Source organism: Podarcis erhardii (genome assembly GCF_964252035.2).
Source record: "Podarcis erhardii genome assembly, chromosome: 6".
Classification (NCBI taxonomy): Eukaryota; Metazoa; Chordata; class Lepidosauria; order Squamata; family Lacertidae; genus Podarcis; species Podarcis erhardii.
The window spans coordinates 48,530,933-48,557,741 of NC_138510.1; the positions used below are offsets into that span (position 1 = coordinate 48,530,933).

General features: G+C 45.9%; 1 protein-coding gene across 3 annotated transcripts in view; it reads right to left on the bottom strand.

Annotated features, from left to right (window-relative positions):
• Nucleotides 1–26,809, bottom strand: part of INAVA (innate immunity activator) — a 42,219-nt gene that overhangs the window by 3,614 nt on the left and 11,796 nt on the right. Inside the window, exons 3-11 of one of the 3 annotated variants that reach the window (XM_081866614.1) lie at nucleotides 23,831–23,995; nucleotides 13,132–13,244; nucleotides 10,855–10,979; nucleotides 9,156–9,278; nucleotides 6,685–6,913; nucleotides 4,770–4,823; nucleotides 3,561–3,795; nucleotides 2,855–3,028; nucleotides 1,315–2,032 (exon numbers count right to left, since the gene is read on the bottom strand). In XM_081866614.1, the coding sequence (XP_081722740.1) occupies nucleotides 1,315–2,032; nucleotides 2,855–3,028; nucleotides 3,561–3,795; nucleotides 4,770–4,823; nucleotides 6,685–6,913; nucleotides 9,156–9,278; nucleotides 10,855–10,979; nucleotides 13,132–13,186 (1,713 nt within the window). In that variant the 5' untranslated portion in view covers nucleotides 13,187–13,244; nucleotides 23,831–23,995. Of the gene's footprint in view, nucleotides 1–1,314; nucleotides 2,033–2,854; nucleotides 3,029–3,560; nucleotides 3,796–4,769; nucleotides 4,824–6,684; nucleotides 6,914–9,155; nucleotides 9,279–10,854; nucleotides 10,980–13,131; nucleotides 13,248–23,830; nucleotides 24,096–26,809 lie in introns of those variants that run through there. The other 2 variants (XM_081866616.1, XM_081866615.1) reach the window with 2 other exon arrangements.

A 26,809-nucleotide genomic window follows, 5' to 3' on the forward strand; every position in this document is an offset into this window, starting at 1 on the left:
CCAGTAACTTCAATGGGTCTACTCCTGAGTAGGATTAACACTGGATACAACTCTATTATTTTTTAAATTACCTGGGCAGAGAACTTGGAAATTTCCCCTCTGCCACAAACATGAGTCAACTCTTATAGGCTCTGAGCCAGAAGACTCCTCTTCATGAGTAATTTGGAACACTCAAACAGCTCTCAGAGCAAACAAACACCTGAAACTGGGGGTGGTGATTTTAAGCAGCTGAATGGCCCTTGGGAAAAGCTTTAGGCACCCCTCCCATGATCTACCGTTCTCAAGTCCCCATCCCAATCCATCCCAAAGCACTATCTTATTACTTTAAATTGAATTTGTGGTAGTGTTGCATGCATTTGTGTTTAACTTCTAATTAGTCGTAGGGCTGTGCCAAATGTCTGTTCCAAAGCATAGTGCTTTCAGTGGACCTGTAAATGCACTTTTAAAATAATAATAATAAAAAAGCTTTTCACAACATTGCTAGAAAATAGTGCAAAAGAAGCAGCCAAACCCACTAGCTGTGTATGTTTCTCCAGTCCTCCCCCCCCCCCCCGAGCCCATGAGCTGTAAAAAGGCCCAGCAGTGCAGTGCGCCTTTGCGAGGCGACAGCAGTCTGTGGAATCTGCTTTTCCCTGAGCCCGTGGATGGCTCTCCAACTCACGGAGAGCTGGCCATATCTCTTGGTTGCCATGAACGAATACTGCTTCCACCAACACACATTCTGGTGGTGTGCCAAAATAGCAGCTTTTGCCCACAAATATGTAAGACAGTCGACATTTGGGTAGCCATAGCAGGCTGCAAAAAACTGAAAAGAAACGTAACAACCTGAGCAGTGAAGTGAATCCCACCTGAGAGGCACCTGCCTTCCTCTTACAGGAGGGAGCACTATAGTATACTTCTACAGATCTGCTGGTACTCATGAAAGCCTTCCTCCATTTTTCCTATTCACATGGGCGCACACACAGAGCTTTCAATTCCTCGTGTGCCCAGATACTAACAGCCTGTAAAGTAGGAATGGAAACCTGTAGTCTAGCAACATCTGGAGAGCTACAAGTCCCATCATGCCGACTATTAGCCCTGCTGGCTAATAGTCCCATTAACATCTGGGGGCTGCAGATTCCAGATTGCCCACACCTGTTAAGAGGCTTCTACACTCATTTGTTTATAGAAAATGAGCTTATCTATGAACATGGCACATTAGCACGTTCTCCTTAATCAGGTCTAGCTGGAATATTGAGGAAACTCTTGCAGAAACAGTAAAGAAGAGGCTGGCTCCTCTCTCCCCAAGACACCTTCCTGCCCAAAGATCCTCACCTGAATTTGCTGCCCCATGGAACAGGAGGGGCGCAACTCTCGGCCGGGCCCGCTGCGCATGCGAAAGGCCCCTTGTCTGTCCAGGGAATGTGGCCGCGCATTACGCAGCCGAGTCCGTTCGTGCCACGATTTTAGCTCTTCTGTCACGGCCGACTTGGAGAGGACTCGGGGCCCCATCGGGGAGCAGTCCTTCAGAGATGGGGTGCGCACCACCCTGCTGTGGGAAACAACCGACCGGTGAAACCGCACAGGCACCGCCTCTTCCTTGTAGGCAAAATGGGCGGAGCTTACGGACAGGAAGGGCGGCCGGCTGTGGCCAAGCTCCCGCCCAGCCAGCAGGTGATTGTCATATTCTACGGCAGAGAAGTAGCCCAGCGGTGAGAGCAGCTTCTGAGGACACTGGCAGTGGTATTCGGGTCCGTTCCCCTTGGAGGTCTGGTTCTGGAATGGCTGCAGGGGCTCCTCCACGGGGACCGAGGAGCTTGGCTTCAGGAAGGAGATGTCAGGGCTGCTGCTACCGGCAGAGGTGGCATAGGAGATGCTGGAGACATCCGAATTGCTGTCTTCTGAGGCGGAGTGGTAGGTGGGCTTGGCGGCTGGGTTGGCCTTGGGCACAGAGAAGCAGTACTCGGGGACAGTGACAGTGTAGTAGGTGGGACGCCGCCTTGGCAATGCGCTTCTTCCGCGGGACTCGAAGCCTTCCCGGGATGAACACACCCTGGAGGCCAGAAGGAGAGAGTTAAGACCATCTATCAGGAGCTCACAATGGCCACCTTAACGCCTTTGAAGCACTTCCCCCTAAGGATTATGGGAGGTTCAGCACACTGAGAGTCGTTAGGAGGCCCCCTTCCCTTCACACAGCTACAGTTCTTAGAGTTCCCTACAAGGAAGGGTTGATTGTTAAATCCAGGACTTTTTCCATCCGGAACTCAGTGCTGGCACCTCTCAGGTGGGCGCCATTGCCGTTATAAGAGAACAAGGGAGGAGTTTAGAAAAAACAGCACTGGTTAAACCACTCTAGGAATTGCCAGGAGAACTCCAAGAACATTATGTCAGATGTGGGGAGGAGAAAGGAGAAATGCTTACACTGCCCCAGCAATCTCCTTAGAGCTACTTTGCATTATTATATGCTTCCTTTGTATAGTTTATTCTGCACACAGTTGGAAAAGGAGGGTCATGAAACAATGCAGGGCACTGAAGCCCCTACCCTTAACTGCTGGAAACCCTGTTTGCCCCTCCTCTAGCTTCCAACATTTCCCCAAACATTGCTCATTTGCCTTCAAGCCTATTTTCATAGCTAGGAGAACTAGAAAACCCCTTTTTTCAAAATAACAACAACAACAACAACAAAAAATAACTGAGAGCTGAGATTCCCAAAAATTTAAAATTTTGCATTTGTGAGGCCTGATAATAGAAGCAAAACGTACACATAGCCTCACCCCAAGGTGTCTGACATGTTCAAACTTCAAAGAGTGATTAGGTAACAACAGGCAGGGCCACCTGCTTGAGTACATGAATTGACCCTAAGTCCATAGAGTACCTCATGAGTTGAGGTTGTCCTCTCCTTCCCAGGAACTCAGGTGTCTGTGGGGCACTGGAACCAGCCTGTTTCCTTACTTCCAGCTTCCTGGGAGGAACAAAGTGGCATGGCGATGCCTCAGCACTCGTCTGAGGGGTACGGCTGGGTGAGGGTTGAGACAGCAGGCCTGGACTGCTGTAACAGAACACAATAAGAACATCAAGTAAGAAGCTGTCTGCAGTCCTGTCATCTTTCTTTGTGTGCAAAGGAGTGAGAGGCTCTGGTCAGGGGTCAAATCCCCCTCCCTTTCATCTTCCCTAAGAGTGAAAAACAGGAGTAAAAAGAGAAAGCAAGACTCAAGTGGGTCTACAAAGCCCACTGTTCTGGCTTAGTTAATTGGACTACTAAGTTTCTAGGTCAGGGGTTCTCAAAGGACACTTTCCCCAATGCAATTGTGAAGCCTACATTGGCTGGGATTTACATGCAATTTCATTTCATGTTATTAAATTAAGCAACTTTAAGGTGGATTTGTGGAAATAAAAAAATGGAAACATTGCACAATCACACTAAAGCAGCAAAACAATACAATGCTTATTGTTCTTAAAACGAAGTAATGGACATACACTACAGTAGCTTCCATATTAACTGCATGCAAATAACCATTAACAGAGGCCATGCAGGCATATCCGAAGAAGAGCAAGAAAAGAGAGAGAATAAAGGTCTTGACCTTGGCACACTGCTGGGCTCAGTGGATTTCTTTGGCTTTTCATAGGGCTTGTCCAGACTGGTCTCTTTCCATGGGCTGTTTTGGATGGGAGAGCACTCCACGTCAGTGGCTTGGTAGTGGGTTTGCCCTTCTAGTAACGCAGAACGCAGAGGCTGAGCCGAAGAACCGGGCGGGGGTTGGAGGCGAGCTGAAGCTGTGAGCATTGGCGGAAGATGGATGCTCAGCACCTGGGATTCTTCAGAAAAGGAAAAGGAAAGAACTGCAGAATTCAACACTAAAACCTGGGTGGTAGCATTATCTACTGAGTTACATTCAAGGTGCTGGAACTGGTGTACAAATCCCCATGCATCTTGGGACCAGGGTACCTAAAATATCATCTCACCCCTTACATACCCACTCAATCACTGCACTCTGCAGGTGAGGGCCTCCTGCAAATACCATATTATAATGGGGTCAACCCTGCACAATACAGGAATCGGGCCTTTAGTGTGCTGGAATCTGCCCCTTGGAATTCCCTCTGTTGTGTTTTCAGCACCTGCTGAAGACTTTCCAGTTCCAACAAGCCATTTAAATGGAGGACTTCGTCCCAAACTGCATCTGTACTGGAACTACTTTTAACAGTTTTCATATTTGTAATTGTAATTGTTTTATGTATGGAACTGTTTTTAACTGTTTTACACTTTTCTTGTTTTATAGTTGTGACTATTTTGCTTGTTTCAAAACTGTTTATTTTATTGCTGTAGTCTACCCTGGCACCTTATAGTAAAAGGCAAGTAAGATATCTAATAATAGATTTTTTAAAAAGCATGAATAACCACTGACTTAGGCTATATCATTCAAAATATACCAAATCACTTATCACAGACTCTCATCATCCTCTAGATTAAACCAAAACAGGATGTTGAATTTAGCAGATATCCACAGTCATAAAAGACCCACTTATCGGTCACCTTTGTACTTGAATCTTTTGAAAATTTAGATGAGATCCATTCACTAACTCTCTTCTCTGCCTTACAAGTCCAGCTGGCTGCTGTGGCCTAATTCTTAGTCATGTGGTATGAATCAAGGCCAAACCTCGACAAGATGTCAGAGAGCAGTGATCAGATACAGTTTGTCTCTTCAAAGGCTTAACTACCACTTTACGCTAGGTGAAGGAAAGTCACAAGCACATGGTAATGACAGTGCAGAGATCACAATTATCTAGTTTACCTTCTTCTACTGCAACAGCATCCAACAAGGAGTTCTCATCAGAGGCACTGAACCCTGGTGAAGACACAAGAATTGGCACGGACAAGGAGGAACAATGATCAGATTTTCAAGCAGTTATTAGAACCCTCTGATGCTCCCTAGAAATATGTGCTCATAAATCCCACTGAGCTTCTAGAAGGGGGAAATAAAAGCTCCCTCTCCCTTCTTAGTTCTGAGCTAATTCCCAGAGCCTCAAACCACATCATTCAAAGCCCTGCATTCACACACACTTAAGCTCCTCAAAGAGATATTCCCTGATGCAGTGAATTAATAGTAATCGGGGGGATTTAGAGTCACATTTTGGGAATCTTCTTCCCACACAGGCAAAACACTTAATTATGAATTAATATTTTAAAAATTCTTTCACTCTTCAAATGCAGTATGGATGCTATAAACTGGCCATAATCCAGTGCAGAGTTAAGTGCCCTCAAGCTGATTGATTTTTGGAGGCCTTAAGCATGCTTAACTCTGTGTTGAAATGTAGCTGCCAGCCACTGAGTTTCTTTTACTGCCTGCCCCCAGGCGATTCTGTGGCCAAGGGAGGGTCAGATGGCCTCATTCAGAAGCTGAGACCTCTTGCCCAATCTGCCTAGACATCTCGTCCATCAGCAGGGCAGCTGTGGGATTCCTCAGGCAAGCGGCAGAGGAGGGAAGCAGCAATTTCTCACATGCAAACATGCATCTTCCTTCAGTCTTGCACAAAAAACGCTGGACAGAGAATATAAGCAACCACCCACCCACACCAGTGGACCTGTTATCATCAATATAGATGCTTCCTTAATGGAATACCTGTGCAAGAATTATCAGAATGTAAGACGAGTCTGCTGGATCGGGCCAGTGGCCAATGGCTCACCTTGTCCAGCATCCTGTTCTCACGGTGGCCAACCAGACACACAAGGGAAGCCTGCAAGCCAGAACATGAGCAGCCTGCCCACCTGTGGGTCCCAGGAACTGGTATTCAGAGTCATGGTGCCTCTGACAGTAGAGGCAGAAAATAGCAACCATGGCTAGATAGCCTTGCCCTTTACGAATTTGTCCAGTCCTCTAACAAAGCCATCCAAGCTGGGGGCCATTACTGCCTCCTGTTGAAGCAAATTCCATAGTTTAACGATGCACTGTGTGAAGTGCAGTGCATGGTCCTTCATCTTCCAATATTCAGCTTCACTGAGTGCCTGCAGTTTCTAGTGTTATGAGAGAGGATCTATAGGTCAGGTGCGGGGTAGAGTGAGCATTACAATGCCATCCTCTGCATGCTTATTTCCCGTTGCGTCCCATGCAGCAAACTTCCCCACGGCCCTATAAAACCAAGAGATTTGGATCCAGAGCTATCTAACTTTCTACGCCTTCCTAAGGGTTAATCTGGCACTGCAGGTCTTTGCGTCATTCGCTGCAGGTTTCTACATGCTTCCTCCTCCAGCTGGCTCTCCCTGTTCTTTATTGAGCTCACTTTGGCAACCGCTGACAGAAAACTGCAGTTTGCGTAGATTACAGGGGCAGGAAGAAGCCATAAAAGGCCAGTTTCCTCCCTTGAACTGGGATGAATTCCAACTAAACCACGCCTGTCAGAAGCCTGTCTGACCTACTTCTGATTTCTAGGGACAGATATTTAATCCCAGACTCTGTCTTCATTTCCTGACAACTCAAGGTTTTTTTTTTTAATTAATAAACCCTCTTCCTTATACTTACTCATTTCAATTTATCACCATTCAATTTTGTCCTGCTGTACAGTGGCCACAAAGAACAATTTTACTATACCTCCCTTTGTATATTTTTATCGTCATTATCACCACACGCAAAGGACCCATTTCTCAGACTTGCCTCTCTAGGCCTTTGCATTGATCTCAAGGCCACTGTGGGATGCTGAGCTCCAGCTCACCTTGTAAGGCTGGCGCACTGGCCCTCAGCTGTGACGAATGCCTGGCTGCCTGGCGGCACTCTGTGACAGACTGCTCCAGCTCCTTCAGCTTCTTTTCCTCCTTCAGCACAGCACTTTTGCGGCGCTTCCGAACCTGCTTGGTGAGATTCTCTTCCCTGGACAGACATCGCGCTGCTTCAGCAATTTGCAGCTGCAGAGCTAGGTCTCTCTCCAACATGCTCAGAGGATCCTGCGGCGGAGAACAGACATGGATTCCAAACTATGAAACTCTTCGGAAAGGACGGAGCGACCCAGCATTTCAAAAGGAGGCACACGAGGACTAAAGTGGCAGAATCCAAAATCATAGCAATGGAGAAGCCCGGGGAAGGGCTGTACAGCTCAGTGGAAGAGCTTGCAAGAGATCCTAGGTTCAATTTCCAGCATCTTCAGCTAGGGCTGGGAAAGTCTGCTGCCTGCCAGTTTGTAATAGACCAGGATTTCCCAAACTTGGGTCTCCAGCTGTTTTTGGACTACAACTCCCATAATCCCTAGCTAGCAGGACCAGTGGTCAGGGATAATGGGAACTGTAGTCCAAAAACAGCTAGAGACCCAATTTTGAGAAACACAGGTGTAGACAATACTGAACTAAATGGACCAATAGTCCGATTGGGCATTAGGCAGCTTCTTGTATTTCTAGGGCACTCTTGACAGCTGGATGCTTCCAAGACATTACTACCATCACCCCATCCTCTGCTTCAGCTCATAAATCATAGGCTCCTTTCTTACGTCCTTTGGTAGATCAAATCAGATATTGAGTATGACTTTCACGCATCTCCCAGTTACATTCCATGTGCATTCTAGAGTGGTCGGATGAAAAGATAGCAGGGTTCTTGCACTTTTAATAGCTGCATAGAAGTGGGAACCTCAGTAAATTTAGCTTGCATGACACCAGCTGCAATTCAACTATTAAAAGCACATGAGCCCAATTGTCTTCTTTTACATCTGAGCACCCCAGTGCATTCAACTAGTGTAGAAAGGCATCACAGGCTGAACTAAATCTTCCTGTCTCACTCACAGTCAGGATAATTAAATAACAATAGACGGGTGATTTCCCACTCCTTCAATGCCTGCTTATGAGCAGAATGGAGATTCTAATCCAGTTTAGGGATTTGCAAATCCTGAGCCAGGGATGGTAATTATTCTGGATTTAAGAAATCCGCAGGGGTGTGTTCTTCTGTATGAGCCATAGGACTGATGTCCTGGGCCCAGTTCCCAGCTGTCTGCCCTGCCCAGGCTTCTGGAAGGAGGAAAACTATCCACAGACTAAGTGGAAATGTTCTATGTTTCTGGGGCAAGAGCTTCCTAATGGCTGGGGAAAGGGAGCAAAAAGGACGGTCAGTAGGCAACATTCGGCAAGGTGAAGGTGAAAGGAAAAGCTTTCCAAAGTTACGCTAAGCGTGTGTGTGAGAGAGAGAGAGAGAAGCTATGGTAAGCAAGAACACTTGTACAAAACACACACACACACACAATTGCACTTGGAGCCCAACCCTGTGCCACCCACTATGGGCACACAGCAAAAAAATAATAAGCAGCACCACACCTAGGCCGCCTCCTACTAAGATGATTATTAAAACAGACGACAGGGGAGAGAAAGAGAGAGTGAGACTGCATAGCTGAAGAGTCAACAGATCCCACACCTTTGATGGAAATGAGGCCTAACTCCCTCTGTGTGTTTGGAGCCTGAAGCGTCTCTGTCCCTTTGGGAGTTTCTAACAGGATGCTGAACCCGAACAACCTCATCATTCCCAAAAGTCCTCTTTTAGCTGACAGCTGCTTCCTCGCACTGTATCGTCTTCAGTGGGAATTCACAGCATAATCCTAATGCAAGGCATCCCTCCTCAACAAAGAAACGTGTTTGGCTTTTTCCTGGATTAGTTTAACTTGGTTTCAAAAATGGTGAAAACAAACAAATAAAAAATTCCCCACTTCTATAAAGGCTGCCTGCCTGTTAAGAACTGAGGGTTTATGTAGACAATTGGTGAAAGGGATTACAGATGGAAAATTACATGGGTATGTACATGCCCTCACCAGGGGGAAACTTGCTTTTCGCCCTCTTGCACCTGACACAGAGAACTCTTTTACTGTGCAAATTGAAATTGCGTGGCTTTTTGTTATCTCTGCTGTAAAGGCTCTCAGAAGAAACCAGTTTGATTCTCAGTGAGGTGGTTTGCTGGCGATTGCCAGTATAGAGGGAAAGTTGCTTTTGAATTACAGCTTCATCTGCCAGGGAAAAAAATGGTCTAGTGACTCTAGTATTAGCAGCATAACCTTTTTCTTCCCATCTCATCCTGGACACTTCTGTGCTCACAGCAAGGGTTGCCATGACAGCTGATAGTGACTCCCACCACAAGCAGATTTCCAAGCAGTGCCCTGGATAATCAGAAATGTTGTTTCTGCCCATATTCCCTAAACACCTCAGCAAGATTCCTTACCACTCCTCTGGAGAGAAAGGCCTTCTCATCCAATCTGAAAGCAGCACCAATTCGACGTCGGACCTTTGGGGCCACTTCTCCTGGTTTCAGAGGATACTCTGAAGGAAGCAATCCTGTCAGTTCCTGTCAAGAAAACAGCAAAGGGAAGGTTCAGTTCCTAGAACTGTGTACTTTCAGTCACACCCTGGGTCTTCAGAGCAGCTTACAAAATACCTGTCTATCAATCTCTCTCTCTAAATAAGATCTCATGCCATTATTTTGTTAGCTTGGCAGCTTCTTCTATTTCCTGAGTGTCCCATGACATCAAGTTAACCTCAGGCACAGAAGACAGCCATAGATAGATGCCACACAAAATAACCAGGCCTGAGTTCATTCCAAACCAAAGCTGCTTTTTTTTAAGTGCAGCCAGATCCAAAATGGACAATTACTGGGTGGGGGGAGGTGGGCAGTTCAAAAATTCAAATCATGCAAAAGTTGTATTACGTTAGGTGATGAAAAAAGTGACTGATAAAAATGTGAAAAGTAATTTAAGTCCAGACTCCCGCAGACCAGGTCCTGTTCAATCATACCCATTTCTCTTCCCTTTGCCAAAGACATGCCCCACACTCCGCTGCTAGCTGGGAGTTCAAGATGCCTCTTGTGTGAAGTTTGACTATAACACTCTTCTGCATTAGTGCTGCCAGATTCCCAGTTCTGGGGATTTTCTCCCACTCTTTGTAGGCTTCCAAATGTCATGAAATGTGTCGCTAAGCAAGAAAGTATGTATGCACACACGCACGCACACACACACACACACACACACACACACACACACACACACAGAAGATGCACAGGTGTGTTGTAGCAGTGTGTGCTTTGTGCTCAATTAAAATGGCAAACCACTGGGCAGCTCTAAATTTCCCTTTAAAAATATTTCCCCTAAACTTATTTACAAATTCAATTATTTCCAGTGCCTCCCTGAAAACTAATGGCAAGGCACATGAAGAGGTAGTGTTAGATCGGAAATAGACTGGGGAAGTAATAGAAAGTTCCGGAAAATATTCCCTAAAACATTCAAGAGAGCAAGGTACAGTTCTGGTGTCCTGCAAAACCAACCAACCAAACAAAAACCCATTTGTTTTGTACTCTTTTAACTGAGGGTAATAGCAATAGGCTAGAAAGGGTAGTTTATTGTTTTAATTATTTTCTCCTTGGTGCATTAAAATACCACAACTAATAGTGGTTGGTTTGATGGGTTGGTTCTGATCCAGGGGGCCCAGAACATTTTCTCTGGAAGAAACTTCCACGTTCAATTTTTAACTATTTGCGGTATCTCAGGTCAGGAGGGAAAAGTTACCTAATCAGATTCACTTGCAGCATATGGCTAGGCTCGCTTAATTAAGCTTGTTAATTATGGGTTGCTTTAGAAGTTAACGTCTTGAATAATGCAGGAGCAACTCTCCAATGGGGAAAGTGTTCTTGATACAGTCTTTGCCCTTTCTTTGCCCCCAGATATTTTCTCCTAGTACTACCTTTGGGTTACATTGCCCCTCCCTCGTATCTGAATGTCTTTGATCTCTGAGGAAAGCCTCTCCAGTTTCTGTGAGCGTCCGAGTCCAAAGAACTACAGCCCTTAAAGATGGGCCCTCTTTACTTTAGCCGGACACCTCATGCAGCCCAAAGGGTGTGTGGCAACCTTGCAGACTTCCTGGCCCCTTACCGCTTCACGCAAACACAGCCTTCGCAGCTCCTGCACACAGGCCTCTAGTCGCTCCTCCAGCGCCTTCTGCTGCTTCCTCATAGCTTGCGTCAGATCCTTCATTGGAGACATGGGGCTGTCTAGTCCTGGAAGGGTTGAGACAGACACAGACTGATGACCTGTCAGGTGCTCCGGGCGGGAAGGGAAGCAGCAATATTTAATGACCCATACAGAGATGCCCTTGGGCAACTTTCTGGAGCCAGCTGCAGGTCTTGCGAATGCATCTTAAAGACCGGTGTCATTAGCAGTTATCATAAAAATGGCATGGGACATCAAAGGAGAGGCTGTCCTGAAAGCTCATCAGGTGGAGTATGGAATGTGTACAACAGCCAGGACTGATTAGCTCCTACTTCCAAGCTGCAAGCACCTCAAGGTCATCGCAGATCAGATAAGGAGGAGACTCCATGCTGATATTCCTGATCATTAAGTTTATTACAGAACTAAGCAAACAGATTTGCTGCTCTGCTCACAGACCGGAACAAAAAGGAGTCTTTGATATTTGTAAGCCTTAAGACAGCAGTTCCAGAAGATTTTAGCTCATGCTGCTTCTTCCACAGATCAGAGGCATTCAGCCAGATTGTTGACTCCTCACAAGCCACATAAAGGTCAGATCTCAACCCACACTAGCTCATTCATACAGGACAATAGGAGGCCATTCCCTCATAAGTGTAGGGGTGGGTGCAGGGTTGTGTGAAACCATACAACACTTTCTGAGTGGTGATGGTAGAAGAAACGTCTCCAGTTTAGAACTAACTTGCTAAACTGGGAGCAGTTTCTATTCAGATGTGCCCTGAGATATCAAATAAGCACTTGGGGTTGCAAAAGGAATCAGACTAAGAAGTGGATGCTGAACTCGCTTATTATTTTGTTTGTCTGGATCCCCCGCTGCAACTCTTGCTTAGAGCTGCCATGCACTATAGATCCCAAAGTAGCGCTGTTCACTGGCATGAGCCCACCCTATGAAAAAAAGATTACCATTCCTTGTCTGTACACACAGATAGTTCAAAACCATTAAGAGATGCATTATATGCCATAGTTTCCTACATGAGAGAGAATCTTGTTGTATATACAACATTGCATCTTAAGTGTGGCCTGATTATTTACTTCTACCACAAGTATGTTGTTCAGCACTTTTACGCTAATTGTTCATGGAAGCTGTTTCTAAAGTTTATATATAACTAAGTAAGTACAACGATCAGGTATTACTCATGCAGAAAGTATGCCACATACCGGGCAGCCGAAGGATTTTAGTGAAATAGTCTCCTACGGAGTTTTCAGTAGGAATTACGTCCACTTTGCAACACCCCAGATGGTATTCAACTAAGTTTTACTCAGAGTAATACCAATGAAATCAATAAGCATGACTAAGTTAGGTCCATTAATTTCAATGGGTCTACCCTGAGTAAGTTGAACACTACCTTCTGCCTGTATTTCAATGCTACTAATGTTTTTTGAAAAGAAATCTTTTATGATGAGGAACCAGTTATATTGCAAGATAGAATAATAGAATTGTAGAGTTGGAAAGCGACCACAAGGATCATCTAGTCCAACCCCCTGCAATGGAGGAATCTTTTATCCAATGTGGGGCTCGAACCCACGACCCTGAGATTAAGAGTCTCATGCTCTACCAGCTGAGAAGCACGGTACTTTAAACTGGTTGGGGGAGGGGGAAAACTGTGGTCTTTCCGATATTGCTGGACTACAATTCTCATAATCCCTTAACACAGGCCAAGTTGGCTGCACTTAATGGGAGTCCAACAACATTTGACATGTCACATGTTCCCCACTCCTGTTTTTAAAGCACTAGGATTCCACCATGTAACACCAGTCCCCAAAATCCAAGACCACCTTTTATAGCCCTTGCTCCTGTCTCCGTGTGTCCATGCAAGATCACACTCTCTTCTGGAATCCTGGGCATCCCCAGCTGAACACTTTGGGCTACATCATAGCCCGGCCAGGAGGAAGCCGGACTGAAATAGAACCAACAAGGAGCCAGCCATGACTAATGAGTCAGAGGGTTCTTTTCACAGCTGTGCTTTGATCTACGTGCAGCTGTGGTGATACCTTCTAGTCTAATCTTCTGGGGTAAGTTTATAGGCTTGGGGCAGAAAGAAAACCGCCCACCCACCCCAAACAGTGCAGTCATTGTTGCTTAAACCTGTTGACACAGGAACAAATCCAGGAGATGATGCTGGCACTACATGATAATGAGCAGGAATTTCCCCATCTGTCACTCACCTGACTGTACTATGATCCCACTGTCTGTGTCACTGGTCTCATCCTTACTCTTCATGGCCAAGCTCTACAGAGGGAGGCAGTAGGATCACACCTGGAAAGTGCTGTGATGTCTCCTGCTAACACAATAAGGCAAAGACTGAGGTGTGCTACACACACATTATTTATATAATTATGCCACATCTTCACTCCAGTTCACATACGACCCCTCTATAGAGCTTCCACACGGTCAGAGCCTCCATGTTGCTAAAGGACTTACCACTTCCAAAGTTCAGGGCCGGCTCTACGCTTAGGTATAGCGGGGCAACTGCCTCAAGCAGCTGAACTTGGCCGTCATGAAAGGGTAGCAAATTATTAGCTATTTAATTTCTGACCATTGTATTTTGACTGCCAGAAAGCGGGGAGAGAAGTGCTTGTGGCTGTTCCCCTCACCCCACAATCCTTGAATACTGTACACCATGACTGTGGGAGGAGCTTTCATTGCTACATCTTAGGGAACAAAATGCCTTAGCCCAGTGCTGCAGAAATTCCTGTAATGATTTCCTTGGTTCCGACTACTACAAGGAGGAAATTCAGGTCCTGGCAGAAGGGAGCAGGCAAGTGACAATAACAGGGCTGAGAGAAGGCAAGATAAGGGCTCTCTATCAATTACTGCAGCAGCTGTCAGAAGTGATACATGAAATAGTCACCTAGAAGCATCTGACCATGTGGAGCCACACTTTAGGGCTCCTGTGTAAACTGGGCCTTTGGCAAACCCAAACCCAGCATTCCATGCTGGTTATCTATCAATCTATTCAGCAAAGATAAAATATAAAAGCTGGTCAGGGCCACTACAGCCTGGCTGTTGTGCAATCCAATGCACTACGTGAGACCAAAATTGGCCCACACAGCAGAATAGCAGCAGATGTCTTGACATTTTGTTTGGGGCACCCAAACAAAGGCAGGGAAAGCTCCTGTTCAGAAACACCCATAAACTTCTGTGCATGAACAAGCAGAATTATCAATCTTTGTTTGTAACCCTACTGCACAGGTAATATTTATCCTATGCATACAAAGTTGGACATTCATATTATAACCCAATTCAAGGGTAGCAGCACACAGAGCATGAACTGTAACAGACACAATAATAGAATTGATTTAGCATTTTCCTAGTTTTCAAAACACTTCACTTACATTTTTTTGTTGCACATCACACAGCAACCCTATAGTAACTCAACAGTAAATCTCACTGTATACAAGTTGTACAAGTGACAATAAAGTATTTCAATATAAAGTAGGTCAGTACTATTATTCTGTATGTCAGATGGGAGGGAGGCAAAGGGCTTGGCCTCAGAGAAAGAGACTTGCCTAAGGCTGCAGAGTGAATTCATGGCAGAGTGAGAAGCAAACTGGGGACATCCTGGTTTGTAGCTTGGCCTCTAGGCACCACCAGCTCTTTATATCTACACCGGAAAGCAGATTTTCTGGTTTGGGGAAAGTTGCGGGGAGGCAGGGGCAGATTTATTCTTTGGCCTCAGGTCCATGTCTTACCAGCACTACATAGTCCTTGAAGCAAATATTCATGCTGTGTTCTGTCACAGTTAACTGCAATTTATGAGGGCTTCCAGAAGGAAACCTGATTGGCAATTCTCAGCTCCCCATGTGCTTGACTAGTTCACCTGCTACTCTTCTCTTTCCTGCTAGGCTGGGAGGGAAAAAGTCGTGGGGAGCCTCCTCTTAATCCTGGCAGGGTGTGCTAAGCAAGCAGCTCCTCAGCTCTGGCAATGAATGAAAGGCGCTTCCCCATGCCAAGAATACTCCTCCATCCTCCATCCCAAGCTCCAGTCTCAGAAGACCTGTTCAAGGTCCCATTGCATGTCATTCAGCAGGGATAGTCTCTCACTTTCCCTACAGCTGGGGGTGGTTCCAAGCCTACCTCCTGCAGCAAACCCTCGGTGTTTACACGCCACTCCCCTGCCCCAACCTGGGTGAGTCAATTTGAGAGTCACACTGAGTTTCTGTCTGGAGCTTATCCTGGCCCTACCAGTCTCCTGATAAACAAAACGCAAAGGGGCCTGGGCCTGGGCGGACAAGGTTCACAGCACTGAGCAGAGATCTGCTATAGGGCGACACTGCTTCAGACCTTTGTAGATTATTCCTCGCTCCAATCAGGAGATTGTGTGGATGCGAATTTGTTCCTCTGCCTGCCATGCTACTCCCATCCATAAAACTGAGTTAAGCGGCACAGTTGCAATGGCAGAGTGTACTCCCTTCAGAACTACAAAATGCCACAACTCTGCAGTTGATCCCAATGCAGCTACGGGATGGTGGCAAGAAGCAAGAGGACAGGGCTGCTGCACTTTCAGTAATTATGTCAAGGAGGAGAGTCCATCAGAAGGTTGTCATGGACATCCTCTACCTGCAGAAATTCCCTCTTCTACCCAAGTTGCCTAGGGAGGCATGCTGAATGTCAGGTTCTGTGAATCAGGGTTCCTGTTATGGGGTTGCTTACAACTGACAAAGGAGGCAGCAGGGGCCAGAGGTTTTATGGGTGCCAGGGAAAGTCCTAAAGGGCACAATTGTGCCTACAGGCCCCTCACCGGGGATCCCTGTTACAGTGAAAATGCCTGCATAAGCTTCCCATGAACACTAATAAAGTATTGTTCATTTCAGAGCTGTCTATTCACAGCACTCGCAATTCAACAAGGTTGGGTTTTCACTTTGGCTTTCATAGCAAAACCTATTATATTTCAAAGATCCACAGTAAGACTGGTCCCAAGATGGTCAATCTTTTCAGTCTAGCTTTTTTAAAAAGGGGGGGGGAGGAGAGAGACAATGCTACATATCTCTTTTCAAAATGAAATATTGTCTAAAGTGTGCATGCTCACATGGGGTTTGTCACGGCTGCCATGTGCTAAATCTCCACATCTGATCAATGCGGATAAAAAAATGGCAGACATGGGAAATTGCAGGGCCAGGTCAGATGAACAGCAGACAAGGAACACACCCTTGCTGCCTCCATCTATTCTGCAGATATCACTTACTGCACTTTGCATTTAGTGATGAGATAAGCACATGAGCATGTATTAAGAGCCCTGCTGAATCAGACCATCTAGTCCAGCATCCTTACATGGGCCAAACAGGTATCAAACCAGAAGGACTTGATCCTGCCCTGGGAACATGTGCCAACACTCCTTTGTCATTACTCTGATTAAGCTTCAAAGTGTTCCTTCACCAAAGTTGTGCAGTTCATACACCCACAATTTCACACATTCAGACAGATATCACCATGAAACAAAGCAGAAGTTAGTTAACGTGGACAAGCAGAAAGACAAGAGCCACCAAGGAAGGGGTGGCTGAAGCAGTACCATGAACTGTGCCTGTTTCCTATTTGCAACATTCACTGATGATGAAGCCCACCTATGTTCTATGATTACAGGCATGGCTGGAGAGTGACACTCCAAAGAAACAAAAAGGACAGCCATTCCAAACTCTACTTACTGTATTGCTAAGGGATCAAGTGCCATGAATAAAGAGAAATATCCAAGCCAAAATCCAGAGTGGGGAACTGGATCCAGCAGTTAGGTTAGTCCAGGGGTCAGCAAACTTTTTCAGCAGGGGGCCTGTCCACTGTCCTTCAGACCTTGTGGTGGGGTGGCGGACTTTTTTGGGGGGGAGGGGGGTGAATGAACAAATTCCTATGCCCCACAAATAACCCAGAGATGCATTTTAAATAAAAGGACACATTCTACTCATGTAAAAACACGCTGATTCCTGGACCTTCCGTGGGCCGGATTTAGAAGGCGATTGGGCCAGATCCAGCCCCCGGGCCTTAGTTTGCCTACCCATGGGTTAGACCCTTATATCCCTATGACATCACAATGACACCAGGTGACCTGTTTTAGTCCACGCGGTTTTTAATCAAACTGCACAGGCAAAGGCACAGTGTTTTGCAAGCCCCAATGAAAGGGATGATAATCCAAACTTGAAGAGCGCTGTGGGAGGCCCCAAAGATCAGCATAAAATCCAGAATGCAATTCTACTTGAACAAAGAGATGCAACCTTTGCATATTGAAACTTTTGCAGTCCACTGAAAATAAAAACATAACACAGCATAATAAACTGGCATGTAGGAATAACATCCAACCAAGCTATAAAGCCACAACCCCTGAATCCAAATCTGCTCTGTAGGGTGAACTGGCTGCAATTTTTCAGTCAACAAAGTTTTCAAGTCAGGGGGCTTCTGAAGGAAACATTCATTCAAGTCAGTTTCCATTCTCTCCTGTTCATGTATCTGAATGCAAAGACTGACATGATCGTCCGTTTACACGATAAGGCTACATAGTTCTAACTGGTCCTTCCTGCCTCCAGTCCCATCCTAACGACATGTCCAAGCATGTTAAAGCACCACCAAAACTGAAGAGATCCATTCTGATGCAAGACATTACGTTACCAGGAATCCATGCAGCCCTTAAGTAGGTTATTCCCAGTTTGATTGCAAAAATAAGCAGAGATGCTAGGCAGCTAAGCAAGTTTAGTTCCAACAATTCACACACACCCCTCCTGAATATATTCAGATGCCCAATTCCTATCCAAATATTCCAAGTCTACACCCTCTCTTTTGTTCTGCCTGCGCTGGACTATTACCCTGCTGACTTGGCCTCTTTAAAGCTGCACAAACAGCTCTCAATGCCTGGGAAAGACTAGAAGAGGGTTGTGCAAAATATAAGGCAAGGTCCTTAAGGCATGGACTTGTTAGAATCCTGAGACTTCCCAGTTTTCATTTTAAAAAACGCCAGCACTTTTCTAACACTCATGGTTGTAGAGAAAAGTGTGGATATGTGATGGCAAACAACATTTCCAGTGTGATCCTCTGTGCCAAATAAGCTTATCTCGCCCGTGGATTAGACTCATGCTGCCTGTTTGCTAGCCAAGAGGAAGTTTGCTGCAGGCAGCCGCTGAGTAGATGCATAAACCTTTCTACCAGAGAAGAACTAGTTTCCCTGGGCACAGAGCCCAGTTTTTATTTAACTCCTGAGCATGTACGTAATATCAAATATACCAAGCTGGGAAGCAGACTGTGGAATTCCAGGCTCCTTGTAAAAGAGCAAGATTGGAATAGGAAGTATTGTAAAAGTTGTCTCGGTGGTCTCTTCTCGTCCAGGCTACCCTCTTCCCGAGTTCCACTCTAACCAGCAGGAATCACTGGCAAACTCCAAGCATCTCCCAGCAAAATCTGGAAGGCAGTTGTGCGCCTTCTGCAAACTTTAGCACCCAAAGGTGTGTCTGCATGCTCCTGTAGAGAAACTGTGCTCATGCCATAAACCTTGGCGTCTTGAACCAAAACAAGATGTTTTATAATTGAGTAATCAAACCTCCGCCGTGTTGCAATGGAATCACATGACTCCCCCTCCTCAAGGAAGGGAAATCTCAGGGTAGGAAGTCAGCTAGACGGAGGGGATGCCAACTCATTATAATCAAATGCATCTATTAGAGCCCCACCACCACCATTATCATTAAAGAAAAGCACTTCAGAGGAGTAGTGGGAGGCGACATGCCAAAACATCTCCCTACCTGTTGTTTCACTGCTGCAAATAGCTGGGAAAGTGGCTTTTCCAAAAAAACAGAGAGGAATATAGCACCAGAGCTCACTTGTTCGTAACATGCAGTCAACATCTAAGTGCCTGCCCCTCTTCACATGCATGTGTGATGTGGGAGTCACTTTCCTTTGGCTTGATGTCCCACATGGGTGTTGGCACCAGAAGAACCATGTGGGTGAGGCTAATTGCAGGTGACTTTCCCACCTAATTGGTGGCCTGCACACAACCAGCTCAGCGCATGAATCAATTTCATGTGGAGTTGCAGTAACCAATATGCAGCTAATGGTTATGGGAATCAGCCTCCGTATCCTTCTATGTCTGCAGAATCCCCATTGGAAGATTAGAAATGCTGGACATGCCTACTCCGGGGAAGTACATTCATCATCAAGCATCGCAGCCAAAATTCCAAAGGGCTGGTGGTGTCCCACCTGCAGCTCTGCAAAGAAAATTAGTTACCTTCTACGAATTTCTTGCCCACTACTCAGCCTGACAAAACTCCATCCGGGATATGTTTGCAGCCAGTACAACTTTGACCTACTGACACATACTCAGGGGCTTTCCAGATAACAGCAATGAATAAAGTTTGGTTTGCTTGTTTAAATAAGAGGGGTTATTAGTTGGACTCAGTGGAGCAATGTCCTGCCTAAGGGTTTGAGAGAAATTACGTTTGGTTCACATTTTAATTGGAAACTCCCTGTTCCACACTTCCTAAAACAATATGCAAACAGAACTGCAGTTATCCTTAGAAATTTGGATTTCTCCAGATTTTGCGAAGCAGTTGTGCAGCCAAAGAATGTGTACAAAGATGGGTACATCAGGGAACAGTGTGCATGAAATGCATATATTAGTGAAAACTACATACAAAATGCATTATGTTAGGGATAATTGCTTCCCCAAAAAATGTGTTTAGCAGGGGAGATTTGCACTAAAACACCGATGAACGTTTATGAGGACTTGAGGAATTTGAAGGAAGAAGCACAGAATAATGAGAAACTCTGGGAAATGGACATTGGCAGATCCATTCATCCTTAGTCCTACTCCCTGCTCTCCATGCTCAAATTTCAGGGTGGCCAGAGGGGATGATGGTGAGCTTCAGGCCTGGAGGCCAAATAGCTATCATTTTTAGAAGAGGCAGTGAAACTGTGATTTAGCTAAAATGCAGGCGTGTGTGTGTGTGGTTTCACCGAAAGCCCCCTACCTTTCCCCCTATACTTAGAACACTACTTTTGGTTTTGAACACAAGATGTTCCAGGGCTGAAGAAAATAAGTGCACAGCCTGGAACTGGGGGGGGGGGAGAGAGAGAGACTGGTGGTGGTAAGATTAACAAACTGGTGGGACATGGGTGTGATGAAGCTCTCTTGTACTGGAATAATACAGCAAGGGCACATTCTACTCCAGAGAAATAAGTACAGCAGCAGCAACAAAACACACCACACACACACATGCACCAGTTTATAGAATTGTGCAAGACTGGGAAGGGAAATGTGTGGCAGCGTTACTGGGACATAATCTCAGAGTTGTGGCTCAGTGGCATAGCACAGACTTGGCATGTAAAAGGTTCCAAATTCAATCCCACATCTCTAGGTAGGACTGGGAGAGAGCCTTGAAACCCTGGAGAGCTGCTGCCAGTCAGTGTAGACAGTAATGAGCTAAGAACACCAGTCGTTGGGCTCAGGAAGCCTCCCGTGTCCCTATGACGAATGGTGCTTGCCACCAGCAATGTCAAAAACAATAGACAGTGAACCTATGACCCTCCTTGTTGGACTTCAGCTCCCATCATTCCTGGCTATTGGCCGTACTAGCTTGGGGATGATGGGAGTGGGAGTCCAATGACAACACCTGGAAGGCCAGAGTTTCTCTACCCATCTCTGCAATAGAGACAAAACAGTACAGTGGTACCTCGGGTTACATACGCTTCAGGTTACATACACTTCAGGTTACACACTCCGCTAACCCAGAAATAGTGCTTCAGGTTAAGAACTTTGCTTCAGGATAAGAAGAGAAATCGGGCTCCGGCGGCGCAGCGGCAGCAGGAGGCCCCATTAGCTAAAGTGGTGCTTCAGGTTAAGAACAGTTTCAGGTTAAGAATGGACCTCCGGAACGAATTAAGTACTTAACGTGAGGTACCACTGTGTCATAGTCCAGACAGAGCTGAACGCTACAAATAGATGGGCAAGCTATGACAAGTGTGTTACAATTTCACATCACAGCAATTTGTGTGCTCAGAAAACACAATATCCCTGGCCAGAACAGACCCCCTACTTCAGGAAATACATGTCAGACATTTACCACCATAATACGGACAACTGTGTGTTTATCGTGCAATAAACCAATAATCCGGAAATGTCCTCCAGGTGCCCAATCCCAGACTGTGAGTCAAATCCCTCCTCCTGCCCCCACCGTAGTCGCAAAGATGTTTAAACAACCCCCTGGGCAGTTTTAAAAGTAACTCATGCTGAGTGAGCTCTTTTTCGTTTGTCTTCTACACACCAAGGCAGAAACAGGGCTGCCAACTGGCTGAATTATTATTTTTAATTAACTGTGCAGTTTTAATTGATTAATTGAACAATTAAGAGATTAAAATCTCAATACTAAGCAATAATTATCACCACCTTTCCCCCAAGGAGCCTCCCAGATGCCCCACACCCTGAAAAGCTTGGCTGTCTATTTTGCCTCCACTGAAAGAAGGGTTCCACATATCCTGGTCAGAGCTCCCACAATTCAATACCTTCCCATTATACCTCCTTTGCTATATTCTCCCTGTTTGTATCAGCTGCCAACGTGCGGCTAAAATATACTCAGCACTGAAGCATATCTTCAAAATGTATCTGTTTGACTGGAAGAATACCACAGACTTCAGAAAACCAGAAAAAATATTGCACCAAAAATGGATTGTGGCGTTGCAGCTGCGAAACCACCAAACCCCAATTGCTGGGAAGCAGCAACACTAGCCCAGAGTTGGCACAATATATTTTGCTGCCCGAGGTGAAGCAGCAAGTGGCACCCGTCCCACCTTAAGCCACACTGCATCCCAGGCTGGAAATGTTATGTTTACACCCGAGGCAGCAAATCCCAAAAGCAACCCCCATAGCAGGAAAAATATAACAAGGGGAAAAAACAAAATTTGAAAATTTGCTGCCCTTGCATGACATACACAACCAGCTGCCTGAGGTAGTGGCCCTTCTCTGTGCAATGGCAGGGCTGGCCCTGCCTGCCTCCAACAAGAATGGCTGCTGCACATCGGTCAGTAGAGGGAAGAGGTCTGGTGTCCTGAATAGCAAGCGGATAGTGCCTTTCGAAGCAATACTAGTTGTCAAGTTACTCCCTGTGCCATTTTGAAATGGCTTATATGTACACCCCCTCACGCCCCCCAAATGTTTAGGGATCCTCCCCACAATCCCGCTGCCACTGAAGACTGTATGTTCCCCTTTTGCACTGCTCAAGGAAACACTTCCTACAAATGAAGAACACCACCACTAACCCTAGCCATACCAAGACTATCCCCAGCCCAGTTCCATAATGTGGAGTTGGCCAGCAAATGTGTAGGATTAGGAGATCGCCTGAAGCAGCTGGCAGATGAGGCAGTGCGCTTAAAAGGGGCACTCAGTGCACTGAAGACGTTGAATGGTGGCCAAGGGGTAAGGGGCCCCTATCTGACAAATTAGTGCCTGGGGCATGTGAGGGTGCTAAGTCAGCACCTTGCAGGTACAGCCATACCTTGGAAGTCGCACAGAATCCGTTCCGAAAGTCCATTCGACTTCCAAAATGTTCGAAAATCAAATCTTCCTGCAGCCAACCAGAAGCCGCAAAAGCCCCATTGGACGTTCGGGTTCCAAAAAGTGGAACGATCACTTCTGGGTATGTGGTGTTCGGGAGCCAAAACATCCAAGTTCCAGGGCATTCAGGATCCAAGGTACGACTGTATTTGACACCCATTGTCAGCTGCTGGTATCATAGCTCATGCCCACACTTGGGGGATGCCAGCTAGTCAGCTGCCACATGTCTGCAGACCTAGCAGCCCCTATATCTCTGCTGCCACATCCCTCTGGTAAAGGCATCTAGCTCGCCAGCCCTTTGGTAATTCCTCATTAGTGGCAGCCTCTTACTTCCCAATGCGTCACTTCACCAGTTACTACTGGCTGGATAAAAGCATCATGAAATAACCCCAGTTTTGCAGGACCCTACATTCCTATGTGCATACAGTCCCTGCCAAAGACCTCAAATGCTCCTTCCTCCCACCAGGCAAGATAATCAGCACGGAAAGTGATTTTGTCTTGAGGCCCTTTCTGTTTCTGTTCTGCCTCTAGTCACAGGGCTGCCTTCCCACCTTTTAGCCCAGGAGAGCTTCCTCTGCATTGTCCGGCAGAAACAGGGAGGACTGAGAGAGAGAACAACAGGGCAGCGCCCAGCATCCCAGCAGACCAAGAGCTGCACCTCATATTATGGATTTCCAATACAAAAGCAACTTCCATGTAAGAAATCACAGGCAGGCAGCACACAGATGTAAATGCATACACTCAGAAGCCACGACCAGGACAAAAAGATTGCACATGCAACACATGGCAACCCATCTGTGGATTTTAATGCTATAGTTGTGACTTCCTTTAAGCAGGGAATCTGCAACATGTGAAATAACCCATAGAGAAGAGGAAGAGAATTGCTGATTTCACCAGAGCTCTGTTTTTTTTAAAAAAAAATGTAACCAAGTACAGTGGTACCTCACGTTACATACGCTTCAGGTTACATACGCTTCAGGTTACAGACTCCGCTAACCCAGAAATAGTACCTCGGGTTAAGAACTTTGCTTCAGGATGAGAACAGAAATTGTGCTCCGGCGGCAGTGGGAGGCCCCATTAGCTAAAGTGGTGCTTCAGGTTAAGAACAGACCTCTAGAACGAATTAAGTACTTAACCCGAGGTACCACTGTATTAATGGATTCACCCCAATAAAGTAGCAGTTCCCATTCTATGTCTAATTATCTCATGAACACCAGGAAGCTGGGTACTTACATTCCGAAAAATAAATACTCCACAACATTTTCTAATGATTTGGAAATATTGATCATCAATAAACAACAGCCCTCTCTCCCTTTTCGAATCAGAAAGCAACAGAACTCCCTTACCTGCTGGGCTCGGTCCCTGATTCAGAATAGCTGGTATCAGGAGAAAAATGAGCGAGAGGAAGCCAGTTCTGCCCTAGTGTTCCAATCTCCAAAGCTGCTGGATTTTTCGTTGAGTTCACACTTCCGACCCCTCGGCTGCTTCCCTCTTCCAGGCACTGTCTTGCTCTGCCAAAGAAACTGTGTTACTTGTTTTGACTTGAGTCAGAGGGGAGGGGCAGGTGAGCAATACCTTTTCAGCCACAGTGGAATCAGCACAGCCAAATCCTTCCAGGCACAGAAGGACAAGCCAACACATGGCACCAAAGGGGAGGGACTAGAGGGACAGCCTCTTTCTTGCAAAAGGCTCCCAGGAATCCCTCCCTCGCCCCTGAACTGATCCTTAAGAAAAAGAGAAAGCAGCAGTATGTTTGCTTTCACTGCAGCCAGCTCCAGACCAACACACAGGCATTGAATACCCAAAATTAATTTGATTCCACACTTATAACTCATTGCAATATAAACATACTCTGAGCCCTCCGATGATAAGTAATGAGATCATTAGTATTTGGATACCAGATGTTGCTACACTTCAGGAAGCTCAGGGGCCACTTTTTATAACACTGTTTTGTACTTGGTACTGAGGGTAAAACTACTACGCATTACATTCAAACACATTTAACAATACCCTGATAGCTGCTGCTGCTACTACTGCTGCTACTACAGTGGTACCTCGGGTTAAGTACTTAATTCGTTCTGGAGGTCTGTTCTTAACCTGAAACTGTTCTTAACCTGAAGCACCACTTTAGTTAATGGGGCTTCCTGCTGCTGCCGTGCTGCAGAAGAACAATTTCTGTTCTCATCCTGAAGCAAAGTTCTTAACTCGAGATACTATTTCTGGGTTAGCGGAGTCTGTAACCTGAAGCGTCTGTAACCTGAAGCGTCTGTAACCCGAGATACCACTGTATTAAGGAAAAACAACTTAGGGAAGATTGTGATCTGCAGCAGTGAAGGAGGGGTGCTTTCCTCACCACACATTTGCCACTATTTCACTGCACCTCCTTCCCTTCCCCTGCAATACATTTTCCTCTCCACGGTTTTTTTCTTCCTGATCATGTTTACCTTCACAAGCAAGGAAAACAGCCTTTGGACAGAAATTGCAGTGAGAAAGAAATAGGCAGGGGAAGGGTCAAGCCCCCCTTCCTCCCACAGCTGTTTCAAACTTCAGGGGGGCGGGTGCGGAGTGCTCTTGTGCTCAGGTCCTGCTCGTTTCCCACAAGCATCTGGCTGGCCATTGGGATGCTGACTTAGATGGGGCACTGGCCTGATCCAGCCTGCTCAAGGTGGGACTGAGGCCAGAAGCTGTGTGGCTCCAGCTGCATTTCCCTTTGGACAGCACAGCTGTGTGTGTGTGTGTGTCACAGCTAATTCAAAGGCAAAAAGAGGAGGGTATTTGCTATCATTTTTTCAAACCCACTGTTTATACTGTCCCCGGTCAGTCTCAAAAGCCTCACTACTTCTACACAGAAGCTGCCTTGCAGCCTGTGCTGACATGGAGAAAGTAAAGCGCTGATGAAGAGACGTTGCTTGGAGACCATTTTTCAGACACCTGCTCCAGTAGTGTACTTCAGAATAGGGCGCAGAAAATCAAGTTGTTTCCTATATTGCCAAAACCCAATCGCTCTCTGTGCAGCTGTTTCCTCACTTGTTCCCAACCAAACATCAGAAACAACAAATAGTTATTTGAGCATAGATTCCCCATACTGCCCTTTGGAAACAAGCTGCTATTACAGTCTGGGCTCCTTGTTTTCATACCCAACGCTTAACCACTAGTGGGATCTGCGGGTAGATGTTCCATAGTGGTAGCTGAACTCCAGTGGGAGGTTCACAGTAAGTATTCTCAGGCCCTGGGTGCTCAATAAAGGCTTACCCAGGCTAGTTATTGGAAACTCCAATATAAGCAGGCTTTCTGTTGCAGCTGAAACTTGTTTGAGAAACAATACCTTCCTAGGTCTTTGCATGCTTTGATATCTTGGTTGCTCTTTGGTTCTGGCTTGCTTGTTGATTCTGCCTCCCGGTTTTTCCTACAGTCCTGACTTGCTTTTCAGCCCTAAGGTCTGGCTTCTTCTTGACCCAGCCAATTTCCCGTCTTGTTCCTGAACCCTGATTCCCAGTTTGTCCTTTGGTTCTGATGATTTAGTTTTACAGTTCTTGATTCCCACCTCAGACTGCTGCTCTTGGCTCAGCCCTTACAAGACCACACTGGATAAAATGTGAACCTTGGAACTTTTGAAGACTTCAAATATTCAGCCAATGGGCTCCCTTGGGCAAATTTTGCTTCTCTGCCCCCATCCCCCATCTGTGAAGCAGGAATAACTTGTATTATAGTGTTGGGAGAATAAGATGGTGCTTGCAAAATGATTGCCACTTAGGCATGGTATAAATTAATTTATTTTAATTAAGATTATCAGTCATAACAACTGCTTCCTCTTAGTCCGCTCTGAGCAACTAATTTGCAGTTCAGGCAAACATGCAGAACAGCTCAAAAATCTTACCCTGGAAACTTTACTCACTCTGCTCTATGGGTTACTGAAGAAATGTGTGGTGTTTATTCAGAGGAAGAAACCCTCTGGGCTTGTTTACCACACTTCAAGGTAAAATGCCAAAGTATATTTGTGGTAATCTTCCCTTCAACTCTGACCGTCATACAATACGGCCACTGATTAGGCTTATCAGTAATCTATCTATATACTATGGAGCTGTGGGAGCAGCTGTAGAGTTAAGGCAGCTGGCTTTTTCCATATTATATCATTATAAAGCCTGAAAATTCTGCTCATTGTAAATGTGAAGAATCTGCCTCACTAGGGGTATAATGTAACAGACAAACTGAAGCTCAATCAAGGCAAGATGGAGGTTCTGGCAGAGCATCTTTTCACAGAATCCAGCCCATTCTGAATGGAGTTGCAGTCCCCTCTTAAGGAGCAAATTTGCAACTTGGAAGCA